At 40.3% G+C, this 24,463-nt stretch overlaps 1 protein-coding gene and 1 pseudogene across 3 annotated transcripts in view; both read left to right on the top strand.

Annotated features, from left to right (window-relative positions):
- Positions 1–23,160, top strand: part of LOC110495114 (bMERB domain-containing protein 1) — a 55,073-nt gene extending 31,913 nt beyond the window's left edge. Inside the window, exons 4-7 of one of the 3 annotated variants that reach the window (XM_090204646.1) lie at positions 15,573–15,687; positions 16,283–16,353; positions 18,376–18,487; positions 21,977–23,160. In XM_090204646.1, coding sequence (XP_090060772.1) covers positions 15,573–15,687; positions 16,283–16,353; positions 18,376–18,487; positions 21,977–22,028 — 350 coding nt within the window. In that variant the 3' untranslated portion in view covers positions 22,029–23,160. Of the gene's footprint in view, positions 1–15,572; positions 15,688–16,282; positions 16,379–18,375; positions 18,632–21,976 lie in introns of those variants that run through there. The other 2 variants (XM_090204648.1, XM_090204649.1) reach the window with 2 other exon arrangements.
- LOC118940366 (E3 ubiquitin/ISG15 ligase TRIM25-like) lies at positions 10,702–11,497 on the top strand (annotated as a pseudogene).
- Positions 23,161–24,463: the final 1,303 nt, after the last annotated feature.

Genomic DNA, 24,463 nt, shown 5'->3' with positions numbered 1-24,463 from the left:
TCGCTTTAGTTAGGGCAATGAGTATGAGAATAGTGTTTTCTAGACATACTGTAAAACTTGCCGTCAATGGCAGTAAAGATTGCCTTGATTGGACAGACAATCTCTTCCTGACCTCTGTCCAACACCACACCCTCTACAGGTTCAGAGTACACAGAATCAAGAAGTGGCGTTGTGCCATAAGCATAAACACTTCTCGACAAACGATACCTATCTTTCATAGTCAGCTGGGACCATGTGGGGCCTTTCTCACGCAGGGTAAATTCATTTATGCTTAATGAAACTGACATTGTCTTTGTATCCTGTGATATGTGTAAATTGTTGTGGATTTTCTGATTTCAGATTTTCATGGGTTGTAAGTGCTGTAAAATAATTGGTAACACTTTACTGTAGGTGTTCTTATGTATGCATTCATAAAGCCTTATAACAGTTATATTAAGGCCAGAGGGGGTGTGATATATGGCCAATATACCACGGCTAAGGGCTGTTCTTATGCACGACGCAACGTGTGGTATATTGGCCACATATCACAAACCCCAGAGGTTCCTTATTGCTATTATAAACTGGTAACCAACATAATTAGAGCAGTAAAAATACATGTTTTGTCATACCCATGGTATACGGTCTGATATACCATGGCTTTCAGCCAATCATCATTCAGGGCTCGAACCACCCAGTTTATTATGTCTGATATACCACGGCTTTCAGCCAATCATCAACCAGGGTCCAAACTACCCAGTTTATAAAACACATTATAACATTTGTAATAAGCTGTCATAACTAGGTTTAATGAATCATAATTTACTGCATAAGATGTTATAAAACCGGTTATAATTGGTTTTAAAAATGACTGTTCATCCTGTCATATATTGAGTTTGTTCTACCACTGATTTAACCCCTGTTGACAGTGTATATATTTTGGTAGATATTAGGGAAACATTGTTTAAAGAATGGTTTGAGTTTGTCACTTCTGTCATGATAATGTATACAGTATCTCTTCACAGGACTCTGTTATTATATACAAATTATACAGCTATTACATTTTGTGCATGGTGAAGGGACTACTGACCTCACTTAATAATTATTTGGTAAAACTTTATTGTAGGTGTCCTTATGCATGCATACACAAAGCCCTTATAACTTTTGTCATAAGTTGTCAAAAGTTGTTGTAATTAGTTAAGAGTCACTGCATGATATGTTATACAACTGATTATAATGGGTTCTGAAAATGACTATTCATCCTGTTGTCATATGCTCTGTCAACGGTTAATAACAACTACTATTTTACAGTCTGCGTGACAACTTATGTCATATGTTATTACATGCTGCATAAGAGTCTGCATACCAGATGTTTTAACAGGATGTAATGTAATTTACTAATCTCTGTGTCACATTATTACACTGAACGGAATGATGGTTGTCATAACCATGTCATATGCCCATATAGAGTGTGCACAGACACCTTAGTAAAGTGACATTCATTTTAGGTGTTATAAAAGTTATGAATCTGCTTATACCATGTGATGAGTTGAGAGTATCACACAATGTTACCATTCAAAGGATCTCCAAGAAATATAGACAAATGGGAGCACAGATGTACTTAGGATTTATTAAATAAAAAAATGACACTTAACGTCAACAACTTGCCAAAAAAAAACACACGTTTAAAATGAAACGGAAGCAAATATAATTTTACAACAAAAATGTAAATTGCTGGGGTAGCCATTTTGACATTTACATAATTTAGCATACGCTCTTATACAGAGTGACTTACAGTAGGGAGTGCATTCATTTCCTACTTTTTTTAATCCGGCCCCTGGGCCCAGATTCACAAAACACTCTTAAGAAGAAATGTCTTCTTTACTGCCATTTTTCCTTACCTATAGACTTGTGAAGAAAGTTAAGCAAAGTTCATATTCCTCAAAAAGGTTATTGGAAATGTTATTGCGTTATTTCTTATGTTTCTCCTTAAGCCAAAGGTTAAGAAGAAATTAGATTCTTGAACATAAAGCTCTTGGATTTGTTCTTGGAAATGTTCTTATTTCCCATATAGCTAAGCCCTTGTCTTAAATTCAGGGCAGTGAGAAAATAAGCTAATGATAGCAGTATTTATTATTTTAAACTCAAGAACAGGTTTTAGAACAGTAATCTCAGTACGAAATATGCTAACATGATTGTTTGCTAGCTACAGGAGTAATTCCTTACTTTGCAGAACATCCCACAATATATTATTTCACATACTTTCACGTATCCAATGAAATGTTATTGAGAGCTCTTGTGCCAGCGAGATCATACCCCAACCAGAAGCCATGGATTACAGGCAACATTCCCTCTGAGCTAAAGGGTAGAGCTGCCGCTTTCAAGGTGCGGGACTCTAACCCGGAAGCTTACAAGAAATCCTACTATGCCCTGTGAAGAACCATCAAACAGGCAAAGTGTCAATACAGGTGTCACACCCTGACCATAGTTTACTTTGTATGTTTCTATGTTTTGGTTGGTCAGGGTGTGATCTGAGTGGGCATTCTATGTTACATGTCTAGTTTGTCCAGTTCTATGTTCGGCCTGATATGGTTCTCAATCAGAGGCAGGTGTTCGTCATTGTCTCTGATTGGGAACCATATTTAGGTAGCCTGGGTTTCACTGTGTGTTTGTGGGTGATTGTTCCTGTCTATGTGTTTTCACCAGATAGGGCTGTTTAGGTTTTCGTTACGTTCATCACGTTCTTTATTTTGTAGTGTTTGTATTGATTCGTGTTTTACGTTTGTTCATTAAAACATGGATCGAAATCTACACGCTGCATTTTGGTCCGATCCTTGTTCTACCTCTTCATCAGAAGAGGAGATAGAAGAAAACCGTTACAACAGGGCTAAGATTGAATCATACTACACCGCTCCGACGCTCGTCTTATGTGGCAGGGCTTGCAAACTATTTGATAGGAATTTTATGAATAATGACTAAACAATATCTACATTTAAATAGAACTATAACTAATTAAACTATACCCTGTTTTATTATATCTGATTAATAATGTTAATTCATAAGGAAGATATTATGTAGCATGAACAAGGAGTAATTAAACATAATAAACATCATTCCAACTTAGTTGGAGAGGTATGTGTTGTATGTGTTTGGAGTAAGCAGAGAGGGTCATTAACCTATGGTTGAACATTAACTCTGGGGCGTTTAGATAAGGCAGCAAGAGTCTACCTAGGTTTTCCATTATCTGGCACTGTCTGCTAAATAGTGATAGATGATGGTGAGACTTCAGAGGTTAATCTTGATATAGTGGGTGTCTGGAGTGCGCTAGTGGGTTGGAATAAACTTTTGAACCTGCTTTGTTTTGGTCGAGAGGAGGTGATTCATTCTATAACCAATGACATCATATTTTGTATATAAACTGTTGTTCGTGGTTCAATGGGAGCGCTCTCACGAGAATAAATGCTATTGGCTGGTTCTGAGACTGGTCTCTGTCTATTTTATGCAAATAAGGCTCATACAAATTCTTAGAAACAGACAGAGTGATTGAACAATAGACACATATAGGAATTATTAAATTCTGTTGACACTATTACGGAATACAAAGGGAAGCACAGCCGCGAGCTGCCCAGTGACACGAGCCTACCAGATGAGCTAAATCACTTCTATGCTCGCTTCGAGGCAAGTAACACCGAGGCATGCATGAGAGCATCAGCTGTTTCGGATGACTGTGTGATCACACTATCCGTTGCCGAAATGAGTAAGACCTTTAAACAGGTCAACATCCACAAGGCTGCGAGACCAGACGGATTACCAGGACGTGCTCCGGGCATGTGCTGACCAACTGGCAGGTGTCTTCACTGACATTTTCAACATGTCCCTGATTGAGTCTGTAATACCAACATGTTTCAAGCAGACCACCATAGTCCCTGTGCCCAAGAACATAAAGGCAACCTGCCTATATGACTACAGACACGTAGCACTCACGTCCGTAGCCATGAAGTGCTTTGAAAGGTTGGTAATGGCTCACATCAACACCATTATCCCAGAAACCCTAGACCAACTCCAATTTCCATACCGCCCAAACAGATCCACAGATGATGCAATCTCTATTGCACTCCACACTGCCCTTTCCCATCTGGACAAAAGGAACACTTATGTGAGAATGCTATTCGTTGACTACAGCTCAGCGTTCAACACCATAGTACCCTCAAAGCTCATCACTAAGCTAAAGATCCTGGGACTATACACCTCCCTCTGCAACTGGATCCTGGACTTCCTGACGGGCCGCCCCCAGGTGGTGAGGGTAGGTAGCAACACATCTGCCACGCTGATCCTCAACACTGGGGCTCCCCAGGGGTGTGGGCTCAGTCCCCTCCTGTACTCCCTGTTCACCCACGACTGCATGGCCAGGCACGACTCCAACACCATCATTAAGTTTGCAGACGACACAACAGTGGTAGGCCTGATCACCGACAACGACAAGACAGCCTATAGGGAGGAAGTCAGAGACCTAGCCGGATGGTGCCAGAATAACAACCTATCCCTCAACGTAACCAAGACTAAGGAGATTATTGTGGACTACAGGAAAAGGAGGACTGAGCACGCCCCCATTCTCATTGAAGGGGCTGTAGTGGAGCAGGTTGAGAGCTTCAAGTTCCTTGGTGTCCACATCAACAACACACTAGAATGGTCCAAACACACCAAGACAGTCGTGAAGAGGGCACAACAAAGCCTATTCCCCCTCAGGAAACTAAAAAGATTTGGTATGGGTCCTGAGATCCTCAAAAGGTTCTACAGCTGCAACATCGAGAGCACTGGTTGCATCACTGCCTGGTACGGCAATTGCTCGGCCTCTGACCGCAAGGCACTACAGAGGGTAGTGCGTTCGGCCCAGTACATCACTGGGGCTAAGCTGCCTGCCATCCAGGACCTCTACACCAGGCGGTGTCAGAGGAAGGCCCTAAAAATTGTCAACGACCCCAGCCATCCCAGTCATAAACTGTTCTCTCTACTTCCGCATGGCAAGCGGTACCAGAGTGCCAAGTCTAGGACAAAAAGGCTTCTCAACAGTTTTTACCCCCAAGCCATAAGACTCCTGAACAGGTGATCAAATGGCTACCCAGACTATTTGCATTGTGTGCCACCCCCAACCCCTCTTTTATGCTGCTGCTACTCACTGTGTATCATATATGCATTGTCACTTTAACTATACATTAATGTACATACTAAGTTTGTGGAAATGTGAAATTAATGTAGGAGAATGTAACACATTAGATCTGGTAAAAGAAAATACAAACCCAAAAAATGTTTTACATTTTTTTTTTATCCATCATCTTGAAATGCAAGAAAAAGACCATAATATAATATTGCTGTTTAGGCACAATTTAGATGTGTGTGTAAAGATTCAGATTGATCCAGTGAAGCATTGCAATGCTGGACAATATTCTGCCCAAATGTGTCGAATTGGTCAATTGATACATTTTCAAGTACATAACTATAGAGAACATACAAAAATGATATGGTAACATAACATTTAAGTTTACACACTCCCAGAAATGTCATACCCGATGGATCATTAGCTTATACACTAACTTTCACACATCTAGATGGCTGGGCGGGGTGGGTGTGGAGCCAGAGACAGCAGGGGTTCAAACTGTAGAACCCAGTTCCTACATTTGAATATAAAAATTGATTTTATCAAACAAACCTATGCTACATTTTATCTCTAGGACCCTCGCATCGCAAAATAAATTTAGAAATCCATGTTAGTCAATTATTGCAAACACACTGCTCGCGCGCGCCAACGAGAGTCTGCGACACCAAGGGCTAAGATAGAAGTTGTTCCTATTTCTGACGCAGATCGCGGTGAAAGTCCTGCCTCTCCCATCTCCTCATTGGTTTATAGAAGCAGGTACCTACGTGGCATCATTGGTTATACCTACGTGGGTGATTGAAAGACGAATTGTGTTGCCCGTTGTCGTGGTAATACAATGATAGTAGTGGATTAATTTGTCGGAGTAGAGGACCTTGTGTAGTTCAGGTAAAATAACAAATCAATGTTTATATCCCAGGACAAATTAGCTAGCAATAGCAAGCTATCTAAATAGGACAAATTAGCTAGCAAGTGCAAGCAAACTAGCTAAATTGCCATACATGTTTAATGCTTTTCGACCTGTCCCCAAATTAATGTAATTGGTTCAGAGTTTGTTTTGATATTTTAACCTGCGTGTCGTGATCGCGTTTGGGGGGGCAAAATATATGTATGCACGATAGCGCACGATGGCGCACGCGCGCAGCCGGTTTGAGTTCCGTGTCAGGATGACAAATCAGAGCAAGATACTGAATGTAAGTACATTATTTACCTTCAGAGGTTGCACTCTCCTCAAACAATAGCATGGTATTCTTTCACTGTAATAGCTCATGTAAATTGGACATTGCAGTTAGATTAACAACAATTTTAGCTTTCTGCCCATATAAGAAAGTTTGCTGTTACTTACAACGTCATGCTAATCACATTAGTGCACATTAGCTCAACCGACCCAGTATAGGGACACCGATCCCGTAAAGGTAATTGCATTTAAAGTGTAAATAAAAGAGGATGTTGATGTGAAATGTGCTTAATTCCACCTGTAGCTAGTGAAGTTACCTAGATAGCTAGCCATCGGTGGGCCAACTAAATGTTGCAATTGTAACATCAACTAGCTACTTTTACCTGATTTAACTAGCATTTTTTCATAATATACCTGTCATTGTTACTGTAGCCTGCACATGCAACTTCTTTTTTTCCACAGCTGTCACATATCCTGTTGTGCCCCAGCAACGTTGATTTTGTGTCGGTTTCTTTTCAACATTGTTGTGTTTTCTTGGCAAGTTGTTAGTATTATAATAATAATGTGTCCTTTTTTAAATAAATAAAAATCCTAAGTACATCTGTGCTCCCATTTTCCCATGTTTCTTGGAGATCCTTTGGTTGGTAAAGTTTTGTCATACTCTCAAATCATCCTGTTGTGTAAGCACATTCATAGCTATTTTATAACATCTCAAATTATTATCACTTTACTTAATGTGTCTGTGCACATTCTATAAGGGCATATGACATGGTTATGACAACCATCAATGTAATAATGTGACACAAAGGTTGGTAAATTACATAACACCCTGTTATAACATCTGGTATGTAGACTCTTACGCAAAGTACTTAAGTAAAATACTTGAAAGCACTACTTAAGTCGTTATGTGGGGTGTCTGTACTTTACTATTTATATTTTTGACTACTTTTACTTTTACTTCACTACATTCCTCAAGACAATTATGTACTTTTTACTCCATACATTTTCCCTTACACCCAAAAGTTACACTTTTAATGCTTAGCAAGGCAGGAAAATTGTCTAATTCACACACTTATCAACAGATCATCCCTGGTCATCCCTACTGCCTCTGATCTGGTGGATTCACTAAAATGTTTCATTTGTAAATTATGTCTTAGTGTTGGAGCATGCCCCTGGCAATCCGTACATTTAAAAATACATGCGAATTATGCCGTCTGGATTGCTTAATATAAGGAAGTTGACATTTGAAATGATTTAGACTTTTACTTTTACTTTTGACACTGAAGTATATTTTAAACCAAATTCTTTTAGACTTTTTACTCAAGTAATATTTTACTGGGTGACTTTCACTTCTGCTTGAGTCATTTTCTATTACGGTATCTTTACTTTTACTCAAGTATGACAATTGGGTACTTTCTCCACCACTGCTCTTATGCAGTATGTAATAACTATCATGACGTTGGCCTGGGGGTAGGTTTATGACAGTCATAAATACCTCTCCCCCCTTTTCCTCTCTCTACCCTACTGATGTGACATTTGAAAATCCTTTGGATAACATAGAGATTCTGGGAACATCAGAAGGTGGGGGGGGGGGATTAACTATATTCTGGTAATCCGACCAATTGAACATATGCGGTGGTACTTAATGAATATGATGTCAATGATAGGATGACACAAACTCTACAGTGGAAAGTCTGCACATTGTAGTTATCGGATGTAGTTATCGGATTCACATGGAATTGTTGTTCAATTTAAATGTTTGATAACATTTAAATGAGATGAAATGTAATTTTAGCTTCCAAATGAGAGATTTGGGTTTTCATAAGGTTAGGGCTCTGCTCAATCAGTGGGCCGCCCCTGTGAAGAGACATGGGTTATAAAACTTTTCAAACACACCCTTCTCGCTCCACTATATAAAGCCTTGACGAAAATGTAACCTCCTGTTCCGAGGATGTGAGGACGACGGTCCATACGTTAAAAGGACTAACATGTCAACTACAGAACTAAGCCAACCGCAGCGTGAGCTTTGGTTGCGAATGGTATGAACTTTGAACTCTTATTCACTACAGAAGTGATACCTCTTAGCCGTTGAGTTAGCAACAGCAGCTGCAAACGTGGGCTAGGAAAGAACAGACAGAGTATCCCGTCTACCACACAATGACGTTACTACAACGTATCCAATTTACCACCAGAGACATTCTTCAAAGGACAAAGGACTCGGTTGGGCAACACGGCATTCCATCTACCACCAACCTACCGAAGCGCAGCTCAGAGTAAATATTAATTGCATTTTCCTTTTCCAAATGGGTGGTAATTTAGAATGCATAAGATGCTGTATTTACGATAGAGACATCGCTTCTCCCTTTGTTCTTCAGTCTTCCCGCTCTTTCACTCAAACCCAACCCCCCTTTTCTTTGTGTAGCCAGCTGTCATATCTGTTCCGCCCGCTAGGGACTTTTTCCTTTATGACGTAATTTGTCATCAAGGTATGATTCATTCTGTGTATATGTAATTCTGTGTGATTAGTTAGGTATTTAGTAAATAAATAATTAAACCCAATTTTGTAGTGCTGATTCAACTTGTTAGCCAGGGTTCGTGAAGATAACTAAGAATTTACAACTTTCAGATGAGACTGAATGAAATAAGGTGACGATTAATATTGACTGCTATTGATGTAAAATATTACTAGGTCTTTAAGAGTTTATTCAGAAGATAACAGCTCTATAAATATTCTTTCATGGTGCCCCGACTCTCTTGTTAATTACATTTACATGATTAGCTCAATCAGGTAATATTAAGGACAGAGAAATGATTTTATAGAATAGCATGTCATATCACTTAATCCGGCATAGCCAAAGACACGACATAACATATGACATAAGTTGTCATTCAGACTGTGTAGTAACAGTTGTTATTAACAATTTACATTAGAGCGTGTGAAAACAGGATGAAAAGTCATTTTTAACACCCATTATAACTGGTTTGATAACATCTCATGCCATGACTCATAACAAATGCCAACTACTTTTGACAGCTTATGGCAAACGTTATATGATACATAGATTTTATAAAGGTGTTGTGAATGCATGCATAAGGACACTTACAGTAAAGTGTTAAAACTAAAAAAACGAAAACTATGATGATAACGAGAAGACATTCCATGGGCAAAAAAACGAGAACTATTACAAATTACTTTTCATTTTAGTCAAAGAAATAGTGACGAGACAAGATTTCGATATGCGTACCGCGGCGCAAGACAGAGTAGAGCGAGTAAACATGATTGTTTCTAGTTGCGGCACCTGGCTTCGCATCAATTAAAAATATTGACGAGTGACTGAAGTGACCCCCTGGGAACTGTGTGGGAGAGCCGGGCAGATCAGCTGAATCAGACCGCGCAACTGAAAGATGTCAATTCCGCCATTGAGAGGATTACATAAAATATTCTGCATGCATGCATATGTTTAGGATTGGACTAAACAGATGAAATTGCAAAACTCACATTGGCAAAATGTATTTCAGTTGCCGGGCTCTCCCACACAGCTCCCAGGTGGTGACTTCAGTCACTCGTCAAACTTTTGAACTGATGCGAGGCACCAAGGTAAAGTTGGTTTTATATTCACACATTCGGACATTCAGCAGACATTCAAAAGATATTCAGCAGACATTCGCCAAAAGCGTAAATGTATAACTAATTCATTGATTGTCATAGAAACATAAAAATAGATACGGTTTATTCTATAAATGTCTAGCATAGTTTTACAACCTTTATTTTGAATACAAATTCCAGTTTTGATTTGATAGAAATACATAAAATCTATAAGATGCCATTAAAAGCGGTATAAATCAATAACTAATTCACCGTTTGTCACAGAAACATCAAACTAGGTATGATTTATTCCATTTTTTTCTATTATGTGACTAAAATGGCTGTGATTAAAACTTGACAAAAATTGTCCAGAGTTTTAGTTGACTGATAATAATTAAAACTAACAAAGGATGAAATGGCTAAAATGTGACCAAGACTAAAAGGTATTTTAAGACTTTAACTTAACTAAATCCAAAATGAACACTGCTCCTATCACCATATGATGGAACTGGATATTCAGAGCTTTTTGACTCATCTAATAGAATATATGTCTGATTTTGATGCTTACATCATCATGAAAAAGCCCCTGAATGGAGAGGTCAACTACTGAGAGGTCTTGAACTGCAGACTAAGGTGCAGTGGAGTGTAGATAGTCAAATGGCAGACATACTGTAAAAATGGCACTAAATGGCAATGAAGTTTGTCTGTCCAATCAGAGGCGATCTCTTCCTGACCTCTGTCCAACACCACACCCTCTACAGGTTAAGAGTACTCACAGAACCAGGATGTGGCATTGTGTCATAAGCACAAACATTTCTCGAGAAATGATACCTATCTTTCATACTCTGCTGCTCAGTCTGTTAGTCGGGGCAGCAAAATGGCGGCAGCCAGGGACTCAATCAGTTGTTCAATCTGTCTGGATCTACTAAAGGACCCAGTGACTACTTCCTGTGGACACAGCTACTGTATTGGGATGTATTGATGGCAGCTGGGATCAGGATGACCACAAGGGTTTTTACAGTTGCCCCCTGTGTATGGAAAGATTTATCCAAAGGCCTGTTCTGAAGAAAAACACTCTGTTGTCTGACTTAGTGGAGAATCTGAAAACAGGACTCCAACCTGCTCCTCCATCTCACTGTTATGCTGAACCTGGAGATGTGGAGTGTGATTTTTGCTCTGGGAGAAAACTCAAAGCTGTCATGTCCTGTCTGGTGTGTCTGGCCTCTTACTGCGAGACTCACCTCAAGCCTCACTATGAATCTCCTACCTTTAAGAAGCACCAGTTGGTTCCAGCCACCACACAGCTACAGGAGAAAATCTGCTCTCATCATGATAAACTACTAGCGGTTTACTGCCGCTCAGATCAGCAGTTTATCTGTTATCAGTGTTTGTTAGATGAACATAAAGGCCATGAAACAGTATCAGTTGCAGCAGAAAGGATTGCTAAACAGAGAGAGTTGGGGGAGAAATCCCAGCAGAGAATATAGCCATCTCATATAAAGGGATAAGCAGAAAAGACGGAAGCGGCAGGTTGTTTGGGAAGAATGATCAATCCTGGTGTTTAATCTGCTCTGACTAAAGCTCCACCTTCTACCACAATGATGAACAGACTGATATCCCTGTCCCCTGCTCTTCCAGAGTAGGAGTGTACGTGGACCACAAGGAAGGAACTCTGTCCTTCTACAGTCTCTCTATAACCCTCCTCCATAGAGTCCAGACCACATTCACTCAGCCCCTTTATCCTGGGTTTGGGTTTAGGCCTGATAATTTTATTTGCAACGAAGCAGATTTGGAGATACTGGCATTCACACAGATATGCACTTTGATAATAACATAGACCTGCTTCAAGCAATTGCATCTTGTGATCTGGAAGTATTATCTAACAAAAATTGTTTATCCATCTATTTCTCTTGTCTAATTGTATCCACTGCATGTGTGACCTTTCTCACTCTGGGTAAATTCCTTTGAAAACGGATGTTGTCTTTGTATCCTGTGATTTGTGTAAATTGTTGTGGATCTTCTGATTTCTGATTTTTCATGGGTTGTTGTGCTGTAAAATAATTATTAAGTGAGGTCAGTAGTCCTTTCACCAAGAACAAAACGTAACTGCTGTATAATTTGTAAATAATTCCAATGATGCTTCAGCAAAACAGAGTCATGTGTTAATATCAATTTGAGGAGAGATACTATCATAGAATAAGGAATTAGAGTACTAGAATAGACATGAACTTTCTTATCAGTCATTTTGGTCCGGGAGTTGGTCAATCATGGTTTGCCAGTGCTGTGATAAGATATCAGCTTAATTCACTAACAGGTACTGAGAAAATAAATTCTGTTACTTTTTTACTTGTTATTTTTGTTCAATATTTCCATTCTGGGATAGTTGTTCAATTAATTGCTAGCACTAGTTGCTCGCGCTGCTACATTGGCTACAATGTAAACAGACGTAGCTAGCTAACATAAAAGCTAACTTTGTCGACGCTGCAGTTCCCAGTTTAGGTTAGAGGTTACGTCAAAGTAAATTTTTTAAGTGCTCTGAGAACGTCAAGTGTTCTTGGAAGATCACCCTAGAAAGAACGGGAGAACGCTGAACATAAATGCCCATTTTGGAACACAACATTGTGTAAAATAAAGACATTTAAGAGTTGCTCTGCACTGTAGCCTATGTTTGTTAGCTAGCCAGTTTTAGAGGAATGATTCCATAAATGTAGCTAATTAACTGCCAATATGCCAACATTCCATTCAAACAATGCAGTCAATCCACAGCCATACACTGGCTCATATAGGATTTATCAGCACTTCTAGTAAATGCAACAAGTATTGATATGGTATCATATAAAAGCTCTCACAGCTTTCCAAGAAAACAAAAATGGAGACATTTCTGATCTGTTTACATGTATTTTAGAGGCTATTTATACAGAAAATGTGTATAAAATCCATATAAACTCCATTTATAATTATATGACAATATTTTAGATTGACAATAATTATATTACACAATTTCTGAAATATCACATGCCTTACTTCTATTTTCCTGCTTAAATAAGATTAGGATTATGCCTCTACTGCCAATTAGACTGGTTTGGAGTTATCCCTGATGGGGCTGACATTTTCTTTCCATTCTGGAATTTTGAGGGTTTATGACATCGCCCCTATAGCAATTTAATAATATCTATCTCTATGGATACTACAGTATATACAGTGCCTTCATAAAGTATTCATACATATAGACTTATTCCACATTTTGTTGTGTTACAGCCTGAATTCAAAATGGATTAAATAGATTGTTTTCTCTCACCCATATACACACAATACCCCATAATGACAAAGTGAAAACATGTTTTGCAAATTTACTGCAAATGAAAAACAGAAATATCTCATTTAGATAAGTATTCAAACCCCTGAGTCAATACTTTGTAGAAGCACTTGTGTCAGTGATTACAGCTGAGTCATTCTGGGTAAGTGTCTAAGAGCTTTCCACACCTGGATTGTGTGACATTTGCCCATTATTCTTTTCAGAATTCTTCAAGCTTTGTCAAGTTTGTTGTTGATCAGTGCTAGACAACCATTTTCAGGTCTTAACATAGATTTTCAAGTAGATTTAAGACAAAACTGTAACTCGAACATTCATTGTCTTCTTGGTAAGCAACTCCCGTGTAGATTTGGCCTTGTGTTTTAGGTTATTGTGGAAAGCAGACTGAACCAGGTTTTCCTCTAGGATTTTGCCCGTTTTTAGCTCTATTCCATTTCTTTTTTATCCTGAAAAACTCCCCAGTCCTTAATGATTACAAGCATACCCATTAGGGTTGGTCAATATTTGGGAAGACGGTATGCTACTCCAAAATATCGCGATATCCGATATATTCACTTTGCGCCGTTAATGACTAAATCATTCCAGACTGTGCAATTGTTGTACTTATTAACAATATTATGGTTACATTCTCATGAATGAATCCTCATAAGGCATAGTTAATTCATTTAGACTTCATTTTCAACATATTGATACAGCTTAACTGATAAAACTGCACAGTTTTGATTAGAGTATAGTCTTGCACATCACGATATATCATCAATGTCAAATATCACGATATTCGATTTAATCCTATATCGCCCAACCCTAATACTCTGAGATGACGGAGCTGATCAGAGCCCGGGAGAGGGCGAAAGGAATTCTGGCTGAAGAGCAATTGGAGCAACTGAAGCAGGAGGTGGCTGAGCTGAGGAGGAGAGATACTGAGCTGGAGGAAACTGAAGATCACATCCATATCCTCCAGAATGTCCAGTGTCTCTGTGTCCCGCCTGGATCTGAAGCCTTAACCAGCATCCCTGTCAACCAACATGTCTCCTTTGAGGACGCAAAGAAATCAGTCTCCGGACTAAAACAGCGACTGTAGGATGTGTTGGAGGAGGAAATTGCCCATATATCTGGATATGATCAGCTCACAATATATCTTAAACCAACAAACTGTACCTGTCTGTGGGGAACAGAGATGTGACATGGAGATGTGACAATATCCTGACCATCCAGACAGATTGACCTTCTACCCTCAGGTGCTGTGTAAGGAGGGCCTGCTACTAGGAGGTAAACTGGGACATGGGATCAGCAGAAAAGACTGAGACTTTTTGGGGGAAGAATGATCTCATCCTGCTGTTTAATCTGCTCTCGCTACAGATGCTCTTTCTACCACAATGATAAACAGACTGTCCCCTGCTCTTCCAGAGAAGGAGTGTACCTGGACCACAAGGCAGGAACTCTGTCCTTCTACAGTCTCACTATAACCCTCCTCCGTAGAATCCAGACCACATTCCCTCAGCCCCTCTATCCTGGGTTTGGGGTTGATTTTAGTGGGTTCTGTGAAGATAATGCCATTACACATGTGAACTTTGATAAGAATGTAAGCAGAAAATTGCATCTGGTGATCTGTTTCTTTTGTCAAAATGTATCCACTGCATGTGGGACCTAAAATCATTTGTGCTTCATAAAACGGATGTTGTCTTTGTATCCTATGATGTGTAAATTGTTGTGGATTTTCTGATTTCTGATTTTGTATGGGTTGTGAGTGCTGTAACATAATGATTAAGGGCTGAATTCAATCCCTATCGCTGAAGTTCAGCGCTCTAGCGCAATTTAAAGGTAATGATAATTTCCTATTGAGCCGAAGTATGCAGCGCTTACCGTGAATGCAGTCTAACACGGGAATATTACCTTTAAATTCACCCTGTAGCACTACATCACCCTTCAGCACTACAGACTAAATCCAGTCCTAAGTAAGATAATTAAATTCTTCACCAAGCACAAAATGTATGTCGTGTCAATAATGATTACAATAATGCTTCAGCACAGCAGAGTCGTGTTATATCAACTGTGTAATCATACATTATCATAACCAAAGTGATCAAACTCAAGCCACCCTGTAAACAAATGTTTCCCTAAAAATGAAATACATAAATATATGTGTATATCTCCATTGTCAACAGTGATTCATCTGGTGGGAGAACAAACTCCTATCACCTTAAGATGCGTTAGGGGTTAAAGTTAGGGGTCATGATCTCCAATAAATATCTGATTTTATTGATCAAATCATCATGAAAAAGACCCTGAATGTGGCAGCAGTTTGAAATCCACCACTGACAAAATCCCACTTTAACCGCTGATCGTCATAACATATTCTCTGTTACAGACAATGACAAGTCCAACGAGGACAGACAGAAAGAGGAGGATCTTCTCCAGCAGATTCACAAGCTGGTGGAGACCAGAGATTTCCTTGTTGATGATGTGGAGTTTGAGAGGCTAAGGCAAGTGTGACCGACTGGGGTTCGAAACCAGGTGTCATGCTCACCAGAACACTTTTATCCCTTAATGCTTAGGCATTACCTTGGGGTGCCAATGTACAGTAAGTCGTCAGGTCTCAGACCAGGTCATCATGGGAGCGTGGTTCTGAACCACCTATGTTCCATCTGTCTTGTCCCCCCCCCCCCCCTCCCCCTTATTGGTTTGGTCTCCAATGACATCCTGTCAGAAATACAAGCCAGTTCGACTCAGTTACATACAAACCACAGGGAATATCTCCATTCTCAGATTTTCTTACTGTTGAAATACAACATCTGTGTTTTAGTCTAGGGGACAGTGTGCTGTGAAACCCTAGATCCCACTGTACATGCACAAGTTTGTTCACAGAACAGAGGGCGGCGCCATACAAGCGCCAAAAGGCATTCTGGGTAGTGAGAAGCAGGAAGTGACGAGGTAATATTTTTTGTTTTTGAGGCATGTGAAGACACCTAGGCAGAAGACAGGGCATGAGGATATGGAGTCTGAGTCATCGCTAGTAGGAACAGACAGAAATGTAGAGTTTGGAGTTCCACTCATCCATCTTTCTCTCCTCCTCTACAGGGAAAGGGAGGAGGACAAAGAAATGGCGGATTTCCTCCAGTCCAAGTTCCCCAGAAACTCCAAGAAGAAAGGTGTGTGTAGTCATAGTGCGTCATAGTGAGTGTTTATTATTTTCCATTCAAATGCTCAATTGTATGTCTCAACGTTTTCAGGTATTCACTATGATACACTAATAGTCAGTGACCTTGATTTGATGGCCATGTCTTTTGGACAGTTACACGCCTCTTTCTTGTTCAAGTCTTTCTTCACGACAGAAGCATTTAGTTATGAAATTATGGATTTCACCCACAAAAATGTACACATACAGTTGTATTCGGAAGTTTACATACACTTAGGTTGGACTCATTAAAACTTGTTTTTCAACCACTCCACAAATTTCTTGTTAACTAACTATAGTTTTGGCAAGTCGGTTAGGACATCTACTTTGTATGACACAAGTCATTTTCCCAACAATTGTTTACAGACAGATTATTTCACTTAAAATGTACTGTATCACAATTCCAGTGGGTCAGAAGTTTACATACACTAAGTTGACTGTGCCTTTAAACAGCTTGGAAAATTCCAGAAAATAATGTCATGGCTTTAGAAGCTTCTGGTAGGCTGATTGATATAATTTGAGTCAATTGGAGGTGTACCTGTGGATGTATTTCAAGGCCTACCTTCAAACTCAGTGCCTCTTTGTTTAACATCATGGGAAAATCAAAAGAAATCAGCCAAGACCTCAGAAAATAAATTGTAGACCTCCACAAGTCTGGTTCATCATTGGGAGCAATTTCCAAACACTTGAAGGTACCACATTCATCATCTGTACAAACAATAGTACACAAGTATAAACACCATGGGACCACGCAGCCGTCATACCGCTCAGGAAGGAGACGCATTCTGTCTCCTAGAGATGAACGTACTTTGGTGCGAAAAGTGCAAATCAATCCCAGAACAACAGCAAAGGACCTTGTGAAGATGCTGGAGGAAGCCGGTACAAAATAATCTATATCCACAGTAAAACGAGTCCTATATCGACATAACCTGAAAGGCCGCTCAGCAAGGAAGAAGCAACTGCTCCAAAACCGCCATAAAAAAGCCAGACTACGGGTTGCAACTGCACATGGGGACAAAGATCGTACTTTTTGGAGAAATGTTCTTTGGTCTGATGAAACAAAAATAGAACTGTTTGGCCATGACCATTGTTATGTTTGGAGGATAAAGGGGGAGGCTTGTAAGCCAAAGAACACCATCCCAACCGTGAATTATGGGGGTGGTAGCATCATGTTGTGGGGGTGCTTTGCTGCAGGAGGGACTGGTGCACTTCACAAAATAGATGGCATCATGAGGAAAGGACAATTATGTGGATATATTGAAGCAACATCTCAAGACATCAGTCAGGAAGTTAAAGCTTGGTCGCAAATGGGTCTTCCAAATGGACAATGACCCCAAGCATACTTCCAAAGTTGTGGCAAAATGGCTTAAGGACAACAAAGTCAAGGTATTGGAGTGGCCATCACAAGCCCTGACCTCCAACCTATAGGACATTTATGGGTAGAACTGAAAAAGTGTGTGCGAGCAAGGAGGCCGACAAACCTGACTCTGTCAGGAGGAATGGGCCAAAACTCACCCAACTTATTGTGGGAAGCTTGTGGAAGGCTACCCAAAACAAGTTAAACAATTTAAAGGCAATGCTACCAAATACTAATTGAGTGTATGTAAACTTAAATAAATAATTTTCTGTACTATTATTCTGACATTTCTCATTCTTAAAATAAAGTGGTGATCCTAACTGATCTAAGACAGGGAATTTTTACTATGATTAAATGTCAGAGATTGTGAAAAACGGAGTTTAAATGTATTTGGCTAAGGTGTATGTAAACGTCCGACTTCAACTATATTTGAACTGGCTCCCCACTGAACAACATTTATTTTCATCAGCGTGTATTCACCTCATATCAGGTGTGTGTGTGCATGCATGTGTCTGCATACCCTTGTGTCTGGGTGAGTCTGAATGTGTGTGTCATTATGTCTGACCTGCTACAACATCACCAGTGCTCCACCTGGTACATCCCCATATCCTCTGACTGACTCCACCTCCTCTTCTCCAGGTCAGATTCCAGCCAGACGGCTAACGTCCAGGGCCCAGCAGACCTCGTCCCCATTCACCAAGACAGGCCTGTCCCTGCTGAAGGAGTGCTGTGGCTTTACCTGCTCCATCATGTAGGTCGGGCCCTCAGGGGCTCTAACATGGAGCCAAAATAGAGCCCTGTTACATCACAGTTTCAGCTTTCCAACCCGAGTAACACTTGAAGTATGGACAGACAATGAGCTAGTGGAGAATTTTCAAGGATATTTTGGGGATGTCGCCAGGATGAGATTGATAGTGTTTTATCTCCCAGTCTATGCTACATCCCGTCTGGGCTGTGTTTCTCTCTCTCTCTCTCTCTCTCTCTCTCTATCTATCTATCTATCTATCTATCTATCTATCTATCTATCTATCTATCTATCTATCTATCTATCTCTCTCTCTCTCTCTCTCTCTCTCTCTCTCTCTCTCTCTCTCTCTCTCTCTCTCTCTCTCTCTCTCTCTCTCTCTCTCTCTCTCTCTCTCTCTCTCTCTCTCTCTCTCTCTCTCTCTCTCTCTCTCTCTCTCTCTCTCTCTCTCTCTCTGTCACTCTCTCTCCCGCCTTTCCTCTCCCCCTTCCCCCTCCCTCTATCTCTCTCTGTCTTCTCTCCATCATTAGGGCTCCAGTCCTATCTGCACTTCTAGTTGGGTTCTATACCCATTGTCCCCTCTCCGCATAAGGCTCATCCCCCATGAGGCTATGCAATGATCTTCCATCGTCTGTATCAGACTATTCTCATTCATCATTGTCAGAGTCCCTCCCACTGCCTCTCCCTGCCTCTCAATGGTGTCACCAATGCTCTCAGAGCAGTTCATCCTGGTTAATCTCACTGGCTTTGGTACCTCTGTACCTAGAACCTGTCCCTTCACAAAGATTGGATGTAAACGTAATTTGCATAAGTCAGATATTGCTATTAAATTATGTACAAAGCGCTGCTTGTCTACCAGTGGCAGATGTTAAATATTGCTACCCCGGTGAAGATGATTATTTATGATGCATGAGACTAAACCCAACAGTGAAGATGTACTGTACAGTATTTTCTAATTGGAACATCATACATACATCTCTTTAAGCCCTGTTTAGCCTCCCTAACTCTTTTACCTTTCAAATGACTGTAGTTGCCTTTGAACAGACTTCACACTGGCTCACTAATTCATAGTCAGCGTTAATTGATGGCAGCCTAATCATGCTGCCAGGTCAACGTTAGCCAGGCATGCAACCGATGGGCTAATTCATGTTTTGTGATAAGATTATTGTTTCATGATAACATGACACTAATGTCAGAATTTAAGCAACTCACTAAGTCATTAGTCACTGATTTGGCAACTATGTCCAATTAAGAGGCCTTTATGGGTGACTGAACATACCGATCAACGGAGCTTAACAAATGAGTCATCGCACGCTTCCTTTCTTGTTGTTGTTGTTATTCAATACATACACTCAAATGATATATTTTATGGAACTGCAAAATGACTCATCCTTCCACATTGCTGACTTCACACACACTAAAGGTTAGTGTACAGTATACCGATCAGCAGAAAAGGTTTCCACCTTAACAACAGTCATTTTGAGTGGAACTGCAGCTCACTGCAGCTAACATTGTTGCACTGTATTACTGACAGCATGTTATTACTGACTGCATATTTATACTGACAACCTGTTATTACTGACAGCATATTATTACTGACCGCAGGTTATTACTGACAGCGTGTTATTACTGACCGCATATTTATACTGACAACCTGTTATTACTGACAGCATATTATTTCTGACAACATGTTATTACTGACAGCATGTTATTACTGACAGCATAGTATTACTGACAACATGTTATTACTGACAACATGTTGTTACTGACAGCAGGTTATTACTGACAGCATATTATTACTGACAGCATGTTATTACTGACAGCATATTATTACTGACAGCATGTTGTTACTGACAGCATGTTATCACTGACAGCATGTTATTACTGACAGCATGTTATTACTGACAGCATGTTATTACTGGCAGCATGTTATTACTGGCAGCATGTTATTACTGGCAGCATGTTGTTACTGACAATATGTTATTACTGACAGCATGTTATTACTGACAGCATGTTATTACTGGCAGCATGTTATTACTGGCAGCATGTTGTTACTGACAGCATGTTATTACTGACAGCATGTTGTTACTGACAACATGTTGTTACTGACAGCATGTTATTACTGACAGTATGTTATTACTGACAGCATAGTATTACTGACAACATGTTATTACTGACAACATGTTGTTACTGACAGCATGTTATTACTGACAGCATATTATTACTGACAGCATGTTATTACTGACAGCATATTATTACTGACAGCATGTTGTTACTGACAGCATGTTGTTACTGACAGCATGTTATTACTGACAGCATGTTATTACTGGCAGCATGTTGTTACTGACAGCATGTTGTTACTGACAGCCTGTTATTACTGACAACATGTTATTACTGACAATATGTTATTACTGACAGCATATTATTACTGACAACATATTATTACTGACAACATGTTATTACTGACAGCATAGTATTACTGACAACATGTTGTTACTGACAGCATGTTATTACTGACAACATGTTATTACTGACAACATGTTGTTACTGACAGCATGTTGTTACTGACAGCATGTTATTACTGACAACATGTTATTACTGACAATATGTTATTACTGACATCATATTATTACTGACAACATATTATTACTGACAACATGTTATTACTGACAGCATAGTATTACTGACAACATGTTGTTACTGACAGCATGTTATTACTGACAGCATGTTATTACCAACAACATGTTATTACTGACAACATGTTATTACTGACAATATGTTATTACTGACAGCATATTATTACTGACAGCATATTATTACTGACAACATGTTATTACCGACAACATGTTATTACTGACAACATGTTATTACTGACAACATGTTATTACTGACAGCATATTATTACTGACAGCATGTTATTACTGACAACATGTTATTACCGACAGCATGTTAAACTGTATAGGCCTACTGTAAACTGGCCAAATCCAGTGTCAGTAATTACTAAGCAGTCCGTGTCAACACGGAACCACAGTTCAGTGTCAAGTCTCTCCATGGAGATGATAACTTTTCAGCCCTAGACTCCACTTGTGTCTTTCCTGTATAACACAGTGGGTACATAATAGGGCACTTAGTGGGGCACTCCAGTGTGTGATGGTGATGACAAGGGTCCAGGACGAGTTAGCCAAGCACCCAGAATTGGAGTTGTGAGTGTACACTCCACACACAGGGATCAAGGACTCTTCATCGCAGAGAGCCATTGCCATAGCAACCACAGCGTAGGCAGTCCGAACGTACTGTATACAATAAGAAAAAAGCGCTGCATTACACCACACACATGGTGGTTTCTGTTGGGTGTGTTTTTATTTATTCTCTAAAATCAGGGTTTATCTGAAGTCTCTTCTGAAATCAGGGTTCCTCTGAAGTCTCCTCTGAAATCAGGGTTCCTCTGAAGTCTCCTCTGAAATCAGGGTTCCTCTGAAGTCTCCTCTGAAATCAGGGTTCCTGTGTCAGGAGGACTTCGAAAGCTGGTGTCGAGGGGACTTCGATAGCTGGTGTCGGGAGGACTTCGAAAGCTGGTGTCAGGAGGACTTCGAAAGCTGGTGTCAGGAGGACTTCGAAAGCTGGTGTCAGGAGGACTTTGATAGCTGGTGTCAGGAGGACTTCGATGGCTGGTGTCAGGAGGACTTCGAAAGCTGGTGTCAGGAGGACTTTGAAAGCTGGTGTCAGGAGGACTTCGAAAGCTGGTGTCAGGAGGACTTCGAAAGCTGGTGTCAGCCAGACCAAGAGAGATGGAGGAGAGGAAGGAGAAGCTAGTGTGAGTCATCAGTAGTAGAGAGAGGAGAGAGCTCAGACAAAGTTCCTGTTGTTGGTGAGCTGCCAGAAAGGTTAGCCTTGTCAATCAAACAATCCGGTGACCCCCACGCTCTATCTCTGCACCTCACAACGCTTTCCTCTGAGCAGGGGGGACACGGGGGAAGTGACACGCGGGTGACATGTAACTGTCATCACAAGGTTGCTATGACCTCCCTTGTTTTGGCAGCATACCACTGCTGAGTTGGTTCTCTCTCCTTGTATCACAGCAACAATGCTGGATTCTAGTGTTAGTTGTCAAGAACTCAATACTTCTGCATTGCTCTTCCACCTAATCTGAATCTGTCAACCTCAACTCAATACTTCTGCATTGCTCTCCCACCTAATCCGAATCTGTCAACCTCAATACTTCTGCATTGCTCTTCCACCTAATCCGAATCTGTCAACCTCAACTCAATACTTCTGCATTGCTCTCCCACCTAATCCGAATCTGTCAACCTCAATACTTCTGCATTGCTCTTCCACCTAATCCGAATCTGTCAACCTCAACTCAATACTTCTGCTTTGCTCTCCCACCTAATCCGAATCTGTCAACCTCAATACTTCTGCATTGCTCTTCCACCTAATCCGAATCTGTCAACCTCAACTCAATACTTCTGCATTGCTCTTCCACCTAATCCGAATCTGTCAACCTCAACTCAATACTTCTGCATTGCTCTTCCACCTAATCCGAATCTGTCAACCTCAACTCAATACTTCTGCTTTGCTCTCCCACCTAATCCGAATCTGTCAACCTCAACTCAATACTTCTGCATTGCTCTCCCACCTAATCTGAATCTGTCAAACCAGTATATTCACATAACAGTGCCCTCCAGAGGTATCATGCCCATTGAAACTGAGGGACATGTACCCACTTAATATCAACCGTTTGTAGGATGAAATTGAAAAAAAAACACAGTAGTAGTGATTGAGAGGTTGTTGCACACTTTAAGCAAGTCGATGTTGATGGGATGTTGAGTGTAGCCCAAAGGGTTTATCTTACTTGAGGATTCCAGAATGCACTCTAGTGTGTGTGTGTGTGTGTGTGTGTGTGTGTGTGTGGGTGTGTGTGTGTGTCAAATCCAGAGCGGAATTTCAAGAGGATGCGCTCGGGTCCTACTTTATAGTGCGTAAGATGGAGACGCTTCAATTATCTTGTATTACTCCACACTCTTTTGTCACTTTCTCTCCATCTCTCTGTTCTTTCCCCCCTCCCTCCTTCTCTCCCTATTTGACGAGGTCTCTGGAGCCTGATGTCTCACTCGCTTTATCTCTTTATCTCTCTCTCTTGCACTCTCCCTCTCCCTCTCCCTCTCCCTCTCTCTCTCTCTCTCCCTCTCTCTATATCACTCTCTCTCCCTCTCTCTTGATTCTCTCTCTCTCTCTCTCTCTCTCTCTCTCTCTCTCTCTCTCTCTCTCTCTCTCCTGTCTCTCTTTCTGGGTGTTAGGGAGCAGGATGTGTCCAATGTTCCACAGTCATATGGCCTCTCATGAAATCTGTCAGAAACCAGTAAAATAAAGTATTTTTGTATTTGACAGATGTGTTGTTGTTGGAAAGGTTTCATTATTCTGTGTTCATTGATTGTACAGTATGTTTTTATTAGATGTGTGTATATCCTGAGAATAGTGTGTAAAGTCAATGCTTCAGCGGCTGTATTTGTTACTGCATGCATATTGTAGCAATTTTGAATTGAATCGTGTAGCTTACTATATTTATGTCCAGCCATTCAACATCTTTGCTTCACTGAAATATGTGTCGTAACAGGGTTATAATTCAATTTCCAAAGAACCTAAGTGGAACAGGACAAAGCGTAATTGTAAGATGATATATTAAAAGATTGTGTATGTATAATCTGTGCCAAATATTTGGGAATTGTAGGGAATTGTGTAGCATAACAAAATAAGCTATGGATTTAAATATTGTATATTGAAAAATAAATATTGAGAATAAAATGGTAATAAGATATTGTTTATTCCTACTAACTTGTGCTCCGTTTGTGTGTCCATTTGCCTCAGCTGCAGAGTTCGACCTGCCCTGCACCACTGCCCTAGAGAGTTATTTTATCTCAGCAGGGCCAGTATTGGCTAACGTTGCTAATTAGCGGCACAGTGGCATCTGCTGCTATCAGGATGC

Source organism: Oncorhynchus mykiss, chromosome 17 (assembly GCF_057628025.1).
Source record: "Oncorhynchus mykiss isolate SJ-2025 chromosome 17, ASM5762802v1, whole genome shotgun sequence".
NCBI lineage: Eukaryota > Metazoa > Chordata > Actinopteri > Salmoniformes > Salmonidae > Oncorhynchus > Oncorhynchus mykiss.
Note: the sequence above shows the minus strand (reverse complement) of the source record. Positions and strands in the feature narration are given on the sequence as shown.